General features: G+C 40.6%; 1 protein-coding gene across 1 annotated transcript; it reads left to right on the top strand.

The window, feature by feature from the left end:
* Window positions 1-122: 122 nt before the first annotated feature.
* arih2 (ariadne homolog 2 (Drosophila)) lies at window positions 123-15,548 on the top strand. The gene is made up of 15 exons (XM_051424487.1): window positions 123-260; window positions 4,063-4,616; window positions 7,140-7,207; window positions 7,487-7,559; window positions 8,125-8,266; window positions 9,236-9,357; window positions 9,657-9,766; window positions 10,305-10,422; window positions 10,631-10,681; window positions 11,003-11,024; window positions 11,986-12,137; window positions 12,568-12,711; window positions 13,151-13,219; window positions 13,319-13,444; window positions 13,800-15,548. Exons 2-15 carry the CDS (start codon window positions 4,350-4,352, stop codon window positions 13,869-13,871), a joined length of 1,536 nt encoding a protein of 511 aa, XP_051280447.1. The 5' UTR covers window positions 123-260; window positions 4,063-4,349; the 3' UTR covers window positions 13,872-15,548.
* The last annotated feature ends 753 nt before the right edge of the window (window positions 15,549-16,301 follow it).

The raw sequence follows: 16,301 nt of genomic DNA, 5'->3' as shown, positions 1-16,301 counted from the left end.
GCTTAAGTACTAATGGACAGCACTAATGCATTAAGAAAAACTGCTGCATCTTTCCCAGGAGAGAGAGAGAGAGAGAGAGGGAGAGAGAGGGAGAGAGAGGGAGAGGAGGGGGAGGGGGGGGCTGGCGTGAGAAACGCGGACGTGACGTCATAGATAAGTACCTCTATCTTCCGCCTACCAGGCTGGCGAACACAGTGTAAATCGCTCTCTGGGTTTCCCCACACAAAACCCACTTCTGGCTGTCAGCGCTGCCCTGAGAGGTAAATACCACCGACTTTAACCCGTGGAAATGAATGCAGCGGTTGTTTAAATGTGCCTGTTTACTCCCGAGCTCCAGAGGGCCTTGTTTACATCTCAATCCCCGGACTAGAGTGGCCCAGAGGCGGAGACACAGCGGGAGGGAACGATAAGGGGGGGTGTTATATTATGTTGCAAATTCTTGTTAGAGGTCTAAATTAACCTTTTCTTGAAAACCTTTGCAAGTCTGTTCTGAAAGTACCCAACAATTTAACTCGGGGGAAAAACTCGTGGGTTTGACATGCCGTTACTCCGCGGCCAATGTAACTGCCAGCACGTTAGCCAGGAAGCTAATCTGGCTAAGAGCAAGTTAGCCAGCCGCTCTGTGGATTTCACTTCACTGGCGTTTTTATTGTAGTTTATTTCAAGTCGGACCGAAATGCCGAAGCCCAGTATTTGTTACTGCCGTTTTTACGTTACTTAATCTCTCCCTTAAAGCTCTTCCTTCCCATCCCCCAAGACGTGTTATCAAACCTGTGCTGAGTCGCTGTGATACATTAGCCTAGCAAGATGTGTGTCACCCAGTTTGGTGCCTATTTTTAGCCTGCACCGGGCGGAATGCGTGCATCCGTCTGTCGCTGGGCTGGCACCGGGGCCGGCTGGCAGGCTTTCCCGACTAACCTTGTTTTTTTTTATCCAGGTGGATATTTACGATGTCACGTTTGAACCCCGGTGCCAGCAAACTGTTTTTATCCGGTGTCTCTTGATCGGAGTGGAAACAAATCACATGTCTTAATAAGCCTACTTAATGTTAGAGCCTCTGTGGTGTCAGTGTTTGTATCATCGGACTGTCCTTCCCATTGAAAGTTGTTGGATTCTTTAACCCGAGTTCGATGGGATGTTTTGGCAAGGGGAAAAAAAAACACAAGCTAATCATACATACTCAAAAAAAAAAAAAAAAAACCACTGTATGGACAATGATAACTGTGTGTGTGCTAGGGGAACCCCATTCTGACATGGACAAACAATTTAGTATGACCCTGGTGCTGCACAGCAATGCTAGGGAACTGACTTTCCACAGTGCAGTTTGTACATGCAAAGGAATTTGATTGGTCTGCCAAAGAGCTGGGTAATGTTAGGGTAAAACAAAGCAATAAATATCACACAATCTATTTCAGTTATGCCCCACATCATGTTGTAAAGCTGATCTCCAGTACTGTGGTCATTTTTAAAGTCATCATAGGAAAAATCTCGCTACACAATCTTAAAAAAAAAATCCCCAAAATAATTACATTTGTCGACAAAAGACATGTAAAAATGTATTTGCTAACCATTTATGCCATTTATTACATGAACCCAGTCATGCGTCACTGCTTTGCTGTTGTCTGCTTGCAGTCAACTTGGTTTTAATTCCAACTGAGACGGGCTTTCTCTTCCCGCCACCAAGTTAACTACAGTTATGGTTTGTCTGTTTTCTTCATCCCCGAAGCTAAAGCATCTTCAGCTAATCCTCTAAACCGTGACATTAAGTCTTAACCCATGCCTTGTGCCCTGCACGTGTTTAACAGATCTACACTGTTGTAGGATCAAAAAAAAAAAATACAGGATGTGTAGTGAGCATGAGCTGATTTAAAATCGTGCCTTTTGTAAAGTTCAATCCAAAGCTAGAGGGCAACACGAGGAGTAGGACTGCAGGAAGAGTAACCAGAAGAAAAAAAAGTGTAAATGAGGAGGATTTTAATTGCTCATAGCATAGAAAATGGTCAAATGGTGAGTAGGGTAGATGTAGCTGTGGTCTGATTGACTCCAGACTGGGAGAGAGCATGGGAGGGAAGGACCTTGGACCTAATTCAATCTCAGCCCATGGCCTTTAGATCATGGCTAGCTTGTCTTCTATCCCACAAAAAAAAAAACAGTTTGTCAACAGGCTGCAATGTCTAGTAAATTAACAAAATTCAATTCAATTCAATTTTATTTGTATAGCGCCAATTCATAACAGAAGTTATCTCAGGACACTTTTCAAATAGAGCAGGTCTAGACCGAACTCTTTAAAACATTAATTACAGAGACCCAACAGTACCACCATGAGCAAGCACTTGGCGACAAGGGCAAGGAAAAACTGCCTGTTAAAAGGCAGAAACCTAGGACAGATCCTCCGGCTCTAGGTGGGTGGTCGTCTGTCTCGACCAGTTGGGGTGAGAGAGAGAGACTTCAGGAGATACTTCTGTTAACCGTACACTCCAGCTTGGTTGATGGAATATGATCTAATCTGTAACGTCAACTGCTGTGTAGAAATGTCAGATGAAACGGGCACAGCCAAAAGTTTTGCATCACCTAGCTGGTGGACTTTGTAGCCATGCTGCAGAATATATATTATTGTAAAGATTGAAATTGTGTATTAGAGACAAGTTTAGTTCTTGTGACAAATCTGAGTAATGTGATTGTTTTTGATTGCAAAATTACAACAGAATCTTAGTCATTTTATTTTCTCTGAAAAGGTGAGTAATCTGTGGGCAGTAGGCAGAAAAGTGGATGATGGTATTTGTTGTCATCAGTAGACGTATATCATTTGTGGAGAATTAAAGACACTCCAGTGACTATCTGATCTTCTCTGAAGGATTGTTTGTAATATAGCTTGCTCTGTCTACTGTATTCTGAGCCAGTCAATAGGGTTAATTATTTAAAAAAGGTAAAAGGTCCAGTGTGTAAAATGTTTTGCTTTTTGCACAACACCATTGTTTCTCCTTCATGCTTGGAAGGGGAGAGTAAAGTAAGGGAGTTGCGGTCTGAAATTACACCAAATAAAATCCTTTTTTAAATAGACTAATAATGTAAGATACTAAGAAAACACAATGTGATGCTCTATGTGACCCAGACCAGAAGTAATGGGATTAGTTAATTCTGTATTTTCTATGTATTTGCGCATTTATTTTTCATGGAACTTTGGTGTCTTTCTACGGACGTCCCTGTCTGCAGCAGCAGTAGTGATAATGCAGATGGCTGGGCTTCCTGTCAGTGACTCAGTTTGTGACTGTTTCTTTCTCCTCTTAGGAACATTTTTAGACTGAATGATTATTTGAAGATTCCTTACAATAATAACCAACTCTTGAGAAGTTAGTGGACATTTGCTTTCAGCAAATTTGAGGATAACTGAGAACGACAGGGATTTATTAATCATTCTGTAAACACATCTTCACCTTGTCAGCCAAATGCCGGAGGTATTACTCAATGATTCTTAGAGAGAAGACAATAGTGAGTTATTAGGACACTATTGAATACTATTCTGTCACCTGTTATCTTTGTTTTTATGTTTTTATTGATTTATTGTGTGTGCTGCAAATCAAATGGGAGGATTTGCTGCTTTTCTTTGTCTTATCTGATACTAGTAAACTGAGTAACTGTGGATTTTGGACTGTTGGCCAGACAAGGCATTGAATATAATTTCAGTTTGGGCTTCAGGAAACTGTGATGAGCTTGTTTCACTATTTTCAGACACTAGACCAAATAATTAATGGAGAAACTAATCTGCAGATGAATCCCTAATAATCATAATCCTGGGTCATATTGTTGTCAAAACATTTGAAAGTGCTCTAAACTGCTGGCATGTGCCGTAGCAACTATTGAGATGCTATACATTTAAAAAAAAATTTAATCCACTTATCAGTAGGCATTATTGACAAATTAGATTTTATTTTCTCACAACACAAAAAAATTTCTTACACTTTTTTTATTTGTCCTCTTCAACTCTCTTGCTCTTCTGCTTATTCTTCTCTCTCTCCACTTTTCTCCCTTCTCGTTCCTGTCTTCCTCTCCCCTCCTCTTTAGTCTTTTTTCCCCCTCTCCTTAGATTGTCCTGTGACCAGCTTTCGAAATGAGTGACGGGGAGTGTGACTTCTTCTGCTTCTTCCGCTGCTGCTGAGCGCGCTCTCTATGCGCCTCAGACAGACGGAAAGGCAGGGTGTCTCTGAACAGTGACACAAGCAGGTGGACAGGAGTGTGGAGAGACACAGGAAGGTGGACTGTCCAACGAGACATTTCAGCTAATCGGACCACTAGGATCCGACGGGTAGGCTGGTTGTCTACCTGTCCGGGTGATTGATTCAATCGACTGGATGTCTGTGGACATGAACAGCCAGGCGTCGGACAGTAATGAGGAAGACTTCGGGGTGAACTCTGAAGAAGAGGATGATGATGACGATGGGGGAGAAGAGGAGGATCAGGGCGACATCCAAAGCTACTATGAAGGTGTGGCCAGCGATGTGGAGCAACAGGGCGCTGACTCATTCGACCCAGAGGAGTACCTGTTCACCTGCCTGACCTACAAAGAGAGTCAGAGGGTGCTAACGGAGGAGGTCCACACTGTGGCTGCTGCACTGAAGGTGAGCTTGTGTCTGTAACTGGGTGCAGGGTGCTGATGATAAAATATGTCTTTAAAGTCAGATAAATTGGTAAGGGTTGCCGCTGTCACATTTTGTTCATACCTTTTGAGACAGATGTCGCTCCCAGACCTCACAGACCACCGTACACTTTATATGACCATGAGTAAAGCAGTTCAAAGAAAAATAATTTCAGACAGGCTTTTGGTAGTATATTCGCATAAAGCGCTAATGAGAACCACACCGATCTAATTTTCAGGGAAACGGTGCAAAGAGTAGAACAGAGTCTGGTTAGTCTGCATCGTCTCAGTAGGTTAAACCCATTTCTGTTGCCTTCTACTCTCCATGATTAGTGATGCTGTGTTAAGCTGAACACACATTTCAGTTGTGCTCACTGACTGATATTTTTCAGTTTCTGTCATAAGAGGATTGCACGAGTATAAAATGGTTATTTCATTACAGCTCAGTAATGCTAATAAAATAATAAGTCCTGCACTGAGACCTGTTAATCAAATCCCTCTTTCATCCTTACAAGTCAATTGAGTGAATGATCACAGAAAAAATTGACTGAACATCTGCTTTCTGCTAGATTGTGCCCAGTTGTGTTTGTGAGGGCATACACAATTGTTGGAAAGCTTAGTCTCTGTCCACAGTAAAATTACAACTTTTTGATTTCTTGATTTTTTTTTTTGCGTGTTTCTGAAAAGCTAATGTAGCTTTTGTGTGGATTGAAGAACAGAGCAAGACAAGGAATTCATTTTCAAATCCAGCCACTTTAGTTTGGATGTAATCCAAAACATGTTTGTCATTTTTGAGGCTGTAGTATTAACCAACTATCTTATCAGCGTGTGTGAGAGTCAGCGTTCAGAGTTCACAATAATTTTAGTAGTAGTCTCGGTCTCAGTGTTGACATCAGTCACCAAGTGAGTTTTACATAACATAAGGCCACTTATAGATGTAGCATGAGTGCTGAAAGTCACTACCTGAAGTCATTTGTGCCAAAATGATGCAGTGTGGAAACAAGAAGTTTAAAAAAAATGACCACTTCCTCTCCAAACACAGAAAAAACAGGTTACCAAAGAGGTAAAGTAAGGTAAAGAGAAGTTTTATGAGCATCCTGTGTATATCACATGTTCAGTTATGTAACAGAATTTGTGTGCATGGCTGCATGATGTTGGTTGAGGTTATAGCTGCATTAAAATGACCAGCCTGAAATGTGTGAGTGTGCATACTCTCACAGCAGGCTAATTGTAATCTCTGACAGTTTACATTGTTCTGAGTGCACACATTAATATTAATGCATTCTTTGGCGGAGACTGAAGGAGGCGGACTAACAGTGATTGTGATGTTATATCATCTTGAATACGGCCTTTCGGACCTCCATAATAAGCAGTTATTTTACTCGTGTTTATTTAGGGTGACTTTGCTGAGTGTGCATACAGTTTTGCAGTTAACACCTTACTTCACACTCAGTTACACATAATCACACCTGGGACTTGCACAGCACAACTACAGTCTTCTGTTCACAGCCCTCAGAGGAGCAGTTGTGTGTTGATGGCGGGTAGCACTTCTCAGTCATTTTACTGGATTTGAACCATTGACCTCCATGCTTTAATAACCTCATTGACTAACATGAGCCATAGACGTCTGGCCTGTAGTGCAAGGTGATATGCTAAAGTAATCCTAGATATCTCCCTTTATAGATTCATCTTCCTGCCTCATCTAATATTCACTGAACAGTAACAACTGAAAATACATCAAGTCATCAGAGGGATTCACTGGATGACTTACATTTTAGTTTTTAATCAAGGCAAAGGGGTGTTAATTGAGTCAGTGCAGCCTTTTGTTTTGAAAGTGTCTTAGATGAATGGAATATAATTTCTACTGTAGATGAAGCTGCTTATGTTTCTTTAATTGCTAAATCTTGTAGTCTATGTAATAATATGAGGTTATGAAGTTTGTTTTACAGCGATTAGTCGATTCATTTATCCATTTTCAACTATTAAATCAATTGACAACTATTTTCACTATTGATTAATTGTTTGTAGTAAAAAAAAGAACATTTTCTGATTTCAGCTTTTCAAATGTGAATATTTTCTGGTTTAGTCAGCTGTCGTAGTAAACTGAATATCTGCGTTGTGGACAAAACAAGACATTTGATGGTCATGTTGGGCTTTGGGAAACAGGGGACATTTTTCATTTTATGGACCAAACAACTAATCGATTAATCCAGAAAATGAGTGACAGATTATTCAGTAATTAAAATAATTGTTATTGATAAAGTTTCTCTTGGTAAGATAAATCATTAATCAAGTAATTGTTACAGTTCTACTGGCGTTTAATTGTCCTACATATTTGGTTGTAATCAGTTGATGAGTTGCTTTTTTCTTTACAGATTATCTTACTTTCAGCACAGTCAAGTGACTGATGCAACATTTCATTGCTTTGAATTAAATATGATGAAGCAACTTTTCACAAGTGTCTCTCTCTCTCCTCTCTTTCCTCTCTCTCTCTCTTCTCTCTCAGGTTTTACCAGCGGTAGCAAAACTGATCTTGGTGCACTTTCACTGGCAGGTTACACAAATACTGGACAGGTATGTCTCTGCAGACTTTCTTTTTCATTCCCCTTTCTCTACTTCTTTAATTTGCCCAACCTTCCTATCCTCATAATTCTCTCGTCTCTTTAACTTCTCTCTTGTACTTTCTCCTTCTTGCTCTTTTTTTTCATTATCTTTCTGTCTCTGATATTCCTTTGCAACTATTTCATTTCTACATTCACAGGTTCTTTCTCTCTACCTCATATTCTTCTGCGCTGCAGTTTTAACGTTTCCTGTCTCATCATATGACCCTTGGTTCTGTCCATGTCCCCACAGATACAAGTCCAACTCATCTCTGCTGTTGTCGGACGCTCTGGTCCAGCCCAGCAGCACCTGCAGATCAGTCCCTGTGAGTGACAGATCACATGAGGGCTTTACTCATGGACAGTTTACAGGCTTTGTTCATACCTTCATTCAGATCTTCATTCATATCTTGTGGCCAATCTTAACAGTTACTACAAAACAGTTTATTCGTTTGTAACCCAGTTCTCCTGTCATTCATTTGTGTGAACACTACTTTAAAGGCAACCTCTCAGGCCAAACACATGCATTGGAAAACATTGTGTAAAAGCCATAGTAAAGCAATAAAATCCTTGAACACATTGTTTACTGTGAGTAAAATGTGTAGTTTGAACAGTTGTTTTTGTAGCCATTGATTCACCGCTGCACCTATATCCACAGCAAAGTAACTTCAAGTACAAATCAAAGTTCTAATGCAGCATATAATCTACTTGTAGTGTAAAAAATAGTTGAATATTGACTAGATTACTAAATACTATTGCTACAGATGTCCTTTATCTTTAACTAGATTCTACTGCCATTTTGTTGTATATGTTTGTATATGGAGCTCCCCAACAAGCTCTCCAGTTTGTGTTTGAGGGTGTGTTGATGATTTATGTGTTTGTGTGTTTCAGGCCCTTCAGTCCCTCCAGTGTGGTGTGTGTCTACAGGTTGTCCGGAGAGACTCCCTGCTGGCACTGCCCTGCCAGCACTCCTTCTGCAAAGCATGCTGGGAGCAGCACTGCACTGTACTTGTCAAAGATGGCATTGGAGTGGGTGAGTAGGGAGAGTGAGTGTGTGTGTGTGTGTGTGTGTGTGTGTGTGTGTGTGTGTGTGTGTGCGTGTGCGTGCGCGTGTGTTTGGGGGGGGGGCATCAAAGCTGGTATTAGAGTGGGTGAGTCACACTTTGTTTGATGTGAGCTCCCAAGTGTCTGTTCATGTATCTGTATGTCTGTCCTTGTATTTGTGTGTGTCCGCTCAGGGTTTCAGTTTCATCATCTGGTCCTTTTTAGTTTCTTTTAGCCTATGTGACCTTGCCAAAGGTCTACAAACTAGTACTGAATTTAACAAAGCAAGCTACGTTCATTTGTAATGACAGAAAACTCTACAAACCCTGGCTGGATGTTTCTCAATATTTGTTTACTTGTTTGTGTGTGTGTGTAAAACCCAATAGTGACTTAAGATAAGGGAGGTGTAATATGAGATTTTGAAGACTCCTGTGTGGTGTAAAATGTACCAAGCAGACATTCTCCTACTTATGATTATTAGTGCTTGTGTGATACTTTAGAGAAGGAGTGAGAGAGAGAAAGTGTGCTTGTGTCAGCAGGAGCGCAGATGGGTGTGTGGGTGTGTACACAGATACGTTTTTGTACAGCATACTGTATGTGTGTGGTAAAGTGCATACAGTTTACTAGACTCCCTCGTGTGCGTGTGCGCAGATGTGTCCCTGTACTAGTTTTCTACAATCTCCCTGATAAAGTCGGCCCACATAACAAAGTCCTTCTGAGTCTGATAAGTGTTTGTCTATCAGCTGTATGAAGGACATATTTATGATGACTTATCACCCCCAATCCAGTTTCTGGGTCACTATAACTAGAAACCACCCCGCTTAAACTAAAACACAGCCACAGAGGAACCTGCACAATCACAGAAGAAGTTGAAGCCTTTGTAGGGCAGTGTGTGCACATGTTGCTTCTCTCACTATAACCTGTCAATTATTTGGGACAAATTTGTGTGTGTGTTCAGGTATCTCGTGTATGGCTCAGGACTGTTCCTTGCAGATGCCAGAAGACTTTGTCCTGCCGCTGCTGCCAGCAGAGGAGCTGAAGGACAAATACAGACGCTACCTCTTCAGAGACTACGTCGAGGTGTGTGTCTGTTTGCTCAGATGCTCTGTCAAGGTCTGCATGTATATCAAATAAGACGTCGAAGGCATGTGGAAAGGGAGGGAGCGTTTGTTTCAACGACTGAATCTTTGAATCTCCTTCACATCTCATTAAATTTGAATTCTCTCTCTCTCTGGTTTTGTGGGTGAACCAACCCTTTAAAAACTGACCTCCATGCCGAAGTTGGTCTAAGAGAACTGAAAACTTCCAGCAAGGGGTGGAAAATACACTGACACTTAATCTCCCTCTAAGTTAATCTCCATGATCTCTCTGTCCCACAGAGTCACTTCCAATTGCAGTTGTGTCCGGGTGCAGACTGTCCCATTGTCATCAAGGTGCAGGAGCCCCGGGCGCGCAGGGTGCAGTGTGAACGCTGCAATGAGGTCTTCTGGTAGGACACAAACGCACTACACACACGACAGTATGAATCAAGTATTGCTTGACTATGGTCAGATTTTGTTTGTGTGCCTGCCTGCTGGCTGTGTGTCAGGATTGTATTCAGTTATTTTATTTGTATGTGTATTTGTTCTTGTGCAGTTTTCTTTTTGGCAGAATTTTAATTTCCTTTTTATGTTTTTATTTTTTATCTAGTCCAACAACAGTTTACATTCTTGGACACTGGACAAAGTGGGAGTAAGAGGAAAATCAAAATATGTTTTCCTCCAAGCTTAAGAAAAAAAACAGATGAATAAAAGTGGAATGAGAAAAGCCCTTTTGAGTCACAGATAACTACACAGCTGTTGGTGTGTTTTAGATAAATAAAGTGTGTTAAAAGCATTTAATTGACCTAGATTTGTTTAACTGTTATTACTGTAAACCAAATTTCCCATGTTATTTGTTATTAATGTGGGTTTATAATGAAGCTGTGTGTTATTTGCTTGTAAACAGTACAAAAGTGAGTCTCTATTCTGTCTCTTTCTCTGTCTCAGTTTTAAATGCCGTCAGATGTACCACGCGCCTACAGACTGTGCAACGATCCGGAAATGGCTGACCAAATGTGCAGATGACTCGGAGACGGCTAACTACATCAGCGCACACACTAAAGATGTATGATTGCTCTATACGTATACACATGCAGTCCTGCACACATACAGGCTCTGGTATTTCAACGTACTTGCGCACGTGCTGTAGTTTTGTCACGTTCACGAAGGATCTCACACAGTTTGAAAACACCAAAAATACATATTACTTGTTATCTGTAATAGTGTGCTGTAACCTGTCAGTTACTCTAACCTCATTACCAACCTCCCTCTAGTGTCCTAAGTGCAATATCTGCATTGAGAAGAACGGAGGGTGCAATCACATGGTGAGTCAGAGCTGAAAATCACTCTTTCCCAGAACGCAGGAAATGCTAAAAATATGTTCAGATTCTGAGAGCCTAACTCCTAAACTTTAATAGTTTGACGCTTGATTTAATCCCTCCTGGGCATGTATGGATCTGTCTTTTATCTTATTTAATATTTTAACATATATAACAGTTTTTAAGCTGTATGTGTTACACATCAGTTAAATGGTTTTAAACAATGGTTGATTTGCTCAGATTGATTAAAGTGTGACTCCCATGGTTATTTTGCCAGGTGTCTTGTTCCCTAATTTGACTTACTCTTGTTTCTTTGTTTTTTTTCAGCAATGCTCCAAGTGCAAACACGGTAAGTAGTTTGTCTCTGTGTTTCACATGTTCACTATGATCCAGTGAATCTGGAACCCAGTGAGTTCTGTGAGGCACTTTGCATCCACCTAGTGGCATGAGATGTGACACAAAAAGAATGACTGAAAGTTGAGGTTTGGTTAGAATAAAAGTCGCATTTATTTTCCTTTTTGCTCTCTTTTGGCTGATGGTGGCAGCCTACAATCCTAAAGGAAAGTTATAGTTGTTGAGTAGAGTACCCAGAATCAAAAACCCTTCAGAATAACTTCTGAAGCTAGCTTTTAGAATCCTTTTTTGCCAGCTTCTTCTTCATTACTTAAATTTTGTGAATGTGAATAAACCAAACTGTGGTAAGTTATCTGGGGAAAGAAAACATATATTGCCAACCACAGTCAATATTGTCTGGTTTAGACTGGCTGTAGACATAAGAACTGAGCTGAGCCTTAAGGCTGTTCTTAGTCTCGCAAGATCTTAGTGCCTTAGTACCAATTGACTGCGGATTTCTTAATGCAAAGTTGCTTGAAGAGCAGCAAGAACAGCTGCTAACAAATGTATGCCCCTTACTTCAAAGACATGTCTCACCTGAAACGATGCCCCCTCCCCCCCTCCTCTATAGTAAAACAAACTGGAGATATATTGAATCACTTTGTAACACTTGGAGAACTTAAATTAACGTCGAAAGCATTATATGATGTGTTTAAAAGCATAAAATTCCGTAAGTTACTGCCCTAAAGAAATTGGATTGGTTCTGCAATGCAGGTTTCTTCAAATTTCAAATTACAAGTTGTTTTCTTAGCAACGAAAGCCAGGAGAAGGGGCTCAGTCTCTATTGAGCAAATCATTTAGATGGCTTGTGAGTCTAGGCTGTTCTATGATACCAAACTTGTTCTTACTTTTACATGCTTTGTAATTACTCTATAAAGTGTGGAGCCCATACATGTGTGTTTTGTGTCTCCTGAAAGACTTCTGCTGGATGTGTCTTGGTGATTGGAAGACTCACGGCAGTGAATACTACGAGTGCAGCCGCTACAAAGAAAACCCTGATATAGTCAACCAGAGTCAGCAGGCTCAGGCCCGAGAGGCCCTCAAGAAATACCTCTTCTACTTTGAGAGGGTGAGTTTTTTTTGGATCCCAATATAGATTTTTCCAAAGTATTGCTCTAATAACATAAAATAAAAATTTTGCAAAATGCTCTATAAGAGCTGTGCCTGGAAAAATGTAAAGGGTGAAACTTTGCAACTTGTCAGACATCCTCTCTACCCAAATGCTGAGACTGGTGGAGAAATCTGTGGAGACAGGGTGGAATTCAAAGTGTGCAAAACTTTATATAAACCAGATGGAAACATAATTTCATCTGTTGGACTTGAGACAGATTTCCTCCTGCACTCTTGTATAAAAGTTGGACATTTATGTCTGAAAAGCTATTGTCGGGACAGGAATCACAGCACACTGTCGAGCTATACTGCTACAGAAGAAATATATGTTCTGTCTTTTCTTGTTTTTCATTTTTATTATATTTTATTTGTTTATTTTTTCCTACAAGTGGGAGAATCACAACAAGTCTCTGCAGTTGGAGGCTCAGACGTACCAGAGGATCCAGGAGAAGATCCAGGAGAGAGTGATGAACAACCTGGGAACCTGGATTGACTGGCAGTACCTGCATAACGCTGCAAAGCTACTGGCTAAGGTACTCACACACTGAACTGAGACTGTGTCCATGTTCTGGATGCACAGGTAGTAAGTAAGTGACGTGAGGGGAGAAATGAAATGGGGAGGAGATGGACAGAAATACGTTTTATTATTTTAATAAGTTACCGTGTTTACATCATCATTCATTTTGATCACTGGATTGAAAACCTTTGTTTAACAACCATGTCAAACCTCTTTCATGTTGTGAAATGTTACCTGACTCACTTTCTCTTTCCTGAATGGATGATTTCAGAAGTGAAGATCTGCCCTTTAGTTTGCATGTGTCATGACTTAAAATATGATATACCTGCTCATAAGATACCATTGAAGTAAAGATCAATACATTTATCAAGTGCCTTTCTTCATTTTCACAGTCTGAGTGAACATTTTCTCAGGTAGTGCAACATCATGAGTGTGTCTTGTCTTTTTGTTTCCAGTGTCGCTACACGCTTCAGTATACGTACCCTTACGCCTATTACATGGAGTCCGGCCCACGCAAGAAACTGGTGAGTCTCTGCCCGTGCCCTAAAATAAAGTAACTATATCAAGGGTGGTCTTGCCCTCCTACAGCCTATTTTAAATCTTATATCTGTCCTTCTCTGCAGTTTGAGTACCAGCAGGCCCAGCTGGAAGCAGAGATAGAAAACCTGTCGTGGAAGGTGGAGCGGGCCGACACCTATGAGAGAGGAGTGGTGGGAGGCGAGGGGGAGCTCAGCGCCAGCGACAGAGGGGTAAGGGGCTGAACACACATAGATGCACTGCTAGAACCACGTCACCTGCAAAAAAAATTGTTTTCCTGTGGTGTGGAGCAGTTTTTCAAATATTTTAAAGTTTTCAACACTGCTCATCAATGTCACAATTGCCAATCAAATCATGCAAGAGGCGGGCTTTACTACTTTACTTTATTCTCATTGTGAGCATGCTGGCATGCTATGGTAAACATTAAGCTCAAAGCGCTGCCTGTCTACATGGCTGTAGACTCTTAGTCTTGTTACATACACTGTACTGGAGCTAAATGCTAGAAGATTGGTGGTAATAATAATAATAATAATAACTGATTGGATTTTTTAATATCTTTCTTTACAGGATCTGGAGAATCAGATGCACATTGCTGAGCAGAGGCGACGTACGCTGCTGAAGGATTTCCACGACACCTGAAGCTCCATCGCGACTGCAAAGCACCAGCATCTCCCTCCTTACTTACTATCTTTGCTTCCTTCCATGACCATCCCTTGGTGCAGTCATACTGACCCCTCCTTTTCGCTTCTCTATACTCGCTCATTTGCTTCTTTCTTTCTGTCTTTCCCTCCTCACTCCCATAACGCTGCAGGGTCACGGAATGGCACGATTGTATCTCTCCTTCCTCTTCTCATGCCCACCCTCACCTCATCTACACGTTTTGGCTTCAGAGCATCACATTCAGTGCGGTTACACCTATTGCAGCTTCTCAGATCGGATCATATAGGTCAAATTTTGAGGTTTTGTCATGGGTCTGACAACATTGGGTATTTTTTTATTTCACATTAAGCGTTAAGACACTGACATGAGCAGCTAAAATTAACATGTTGCCTGTTGAAAAGAGTGTCAGAGCTCCCAACATTATCCCTGTGATGCTGGAATAATCATTAGACAGAAAAGTAAAACAAGTAAAGATGGAGAAGCTTTTGTTATTAAGCAGACGAGGAAGATGGAATACATTTTCTTTAAGGAGACTGTGCTGATTGTGGATCTGTATTTGGTGGTTTCATATAGACCATAATGACTAGTGGGCTGTTGCTGGCAGTTGTACCTGTAGCACTTACTGTGTTAGCCTGAACCGAAAATTTTCATTTCAGTTAACTCTCGTAAGCTGGAAACAAGTGAAGTGTGATACCTCTAGATTAAACATGTCACACTCACTGCCCTGGCTCTGTTTTGAATAAGCTTTATCATCAACCAGATAGATGCAACTTGACATGTCAATGAACAATTCTCAATGGCAGATTATGGAGATCTTTTGTTGTAAATTCTGCTGTGTATATGGTGTGTTTACTGTGGAAAAATGGTGACCTCACTGTCCCACGTACTCCTTAAATACCTAAAAACAATATTTTGCTACGTATGATGCATGTTTATGTACACAAACTACTAAAGAATATGATGAATGTGTGTTTAGACAACAACTTTTTTTAGATCTTGTTGCTGGTGTTTCACAATAAACACACCTCCCCCCTCTTCTTTGTTGTGTCAGTACCAAAACTGATCTGCTACAGCCTCTACTGCTAGCAAATAGCTGCTAGTTATTATGATCGAAGTAAAACTACTGAATTACTTTGTCCGAATCTTGTCTCTTTACGTTCTCACACAGGCGTTTGTTGCTTTGTGTTCAGCTAATGTAGATCCAGACCAGTGTGAGCCAGACCTCGAACATTTGCACCTCCACTGAAGTTGTTTGAAGCAGCTAGTGTAATCTCAGCCATTCACGCACACTACAGCACCACCCATAGACATTTGCACGCACATACCATGCCGCACATTGACACACTCACGCGCAAACACTCCGCTGCAAAAGAAAATAAACGTTAACCATTAATTTGTCTCCTTCCCCCATCTTGTGCTCTTTTCTCTTTCTTTACATTCATCCCCTCAATGCATTTTGCTCTCTTTATTTTCTCTTTTCTTCCCACTCACATTGTTCACTTTTCTTCTGGAAAATGGCTGTTGATAGATAGATCGTTTAAAAAAAAAAATGGAAAAAAAAAAAAAAGTGGAAAAAAAATACAAAAAAATTGTTGTAATTTTCAACGGTTGTACATTAATACAGAAATAGAGTTACTGAGAGTTTTTAAAACCGGACCCTGCCTCTCGTGTTTTCATTACACACACATACACAAACAGAATTTTAATTCCAATTAATAGGAGTCAAATGAAAGTAATATAGTTCCAAAAGTGTAATAGAGGTGGTTTTTACCATATTATAGGAGGAAATGTGATCAGTCAGTGATTATTTTGGCTTAACAGGATGTTCATATTACACTTTTAAGGAATAACCTCTTCCAACAATAAAACCACTGCAAAAGACTCTGATGTATGCAGAAATAACTTAACTTTTGGATATAAGAGTGCCATGGATCAGGGAAAAATTCTTTACAATTATTGCAGTGTTTTCTATCATGCTGCCCAGCCCTTTAAGATCAAGTACTCAGTGTGCCACTCATTGATTAAACTGGGATTTCAAATCTTGATTTGTGCTACATATGTGAATGATAGAATGATGCATACACACACTGCAGGTGTTATATAAATGTTATTCCAAATATTTAAAATGATTTTAATATTTCTCAACAGTCGCTGCAGTGTTGACGCATGCTGCAGAAACCTAGGCCACCTCTGACATTATCGGATTGACACCATATTATGTACAGGGCCCGGGGTGCCTTCCACAGCCTAATATAGTTAAGTGTGCCAAGATAGTATTAACTGCTCCAGTGCTCTGCCTGACCTTGTGTGTGTGTGTGTGTGTGTGTGCTGTGTGTGTGACCCAATTTTACCTTCACACAGTGACATGGAGTGTGGGGAGGATTGCACCCTCAAGCGTTTATTCCAAAG

This window comes from Dicentrarchus labrax, unplaced genomic scaffold (genome assembly GCF_905237075.1).
Source record: "Dicentrarchus labrax unplaced genomic scaffold, dlabrax2021, whole genome shotgun sequence".
In the NCBI taxonomy this organism is placed as follows: Eukaryota; Metazoa; Chordata; class Actinopteri; family Moronidae; genus Dicentrarchus; species Dicentrarchus labrax.
This window is presented reverse-complemented; position numbering and strand designations above follow the sequence as displayed.

Bases quoted from the DNA above. Each gene is read 5' to 3' on its own strand.
- arih2 (XM_051424487.1), top strand. From the start codon at position 4,350: ATGTCTGTGGACATGAACAGCCAGGCGTCGGACAGTAATGAGGAAGAC. The intron at 10,423-10,630 runs GTATGATTGCTC...ACCTCCCTCTAG, and splicing joins TCAGCGCACACACTAAAGAT to TGTCCTAAGTGCAATATCTG. The intron at 13,445-13,799 runs GTAAGGGGCTGA...CTTTCTTTACAG, and splicing joins TCAGCGCCAGCGACAGAGGG to GATCTGGAGAATCAGATGCA.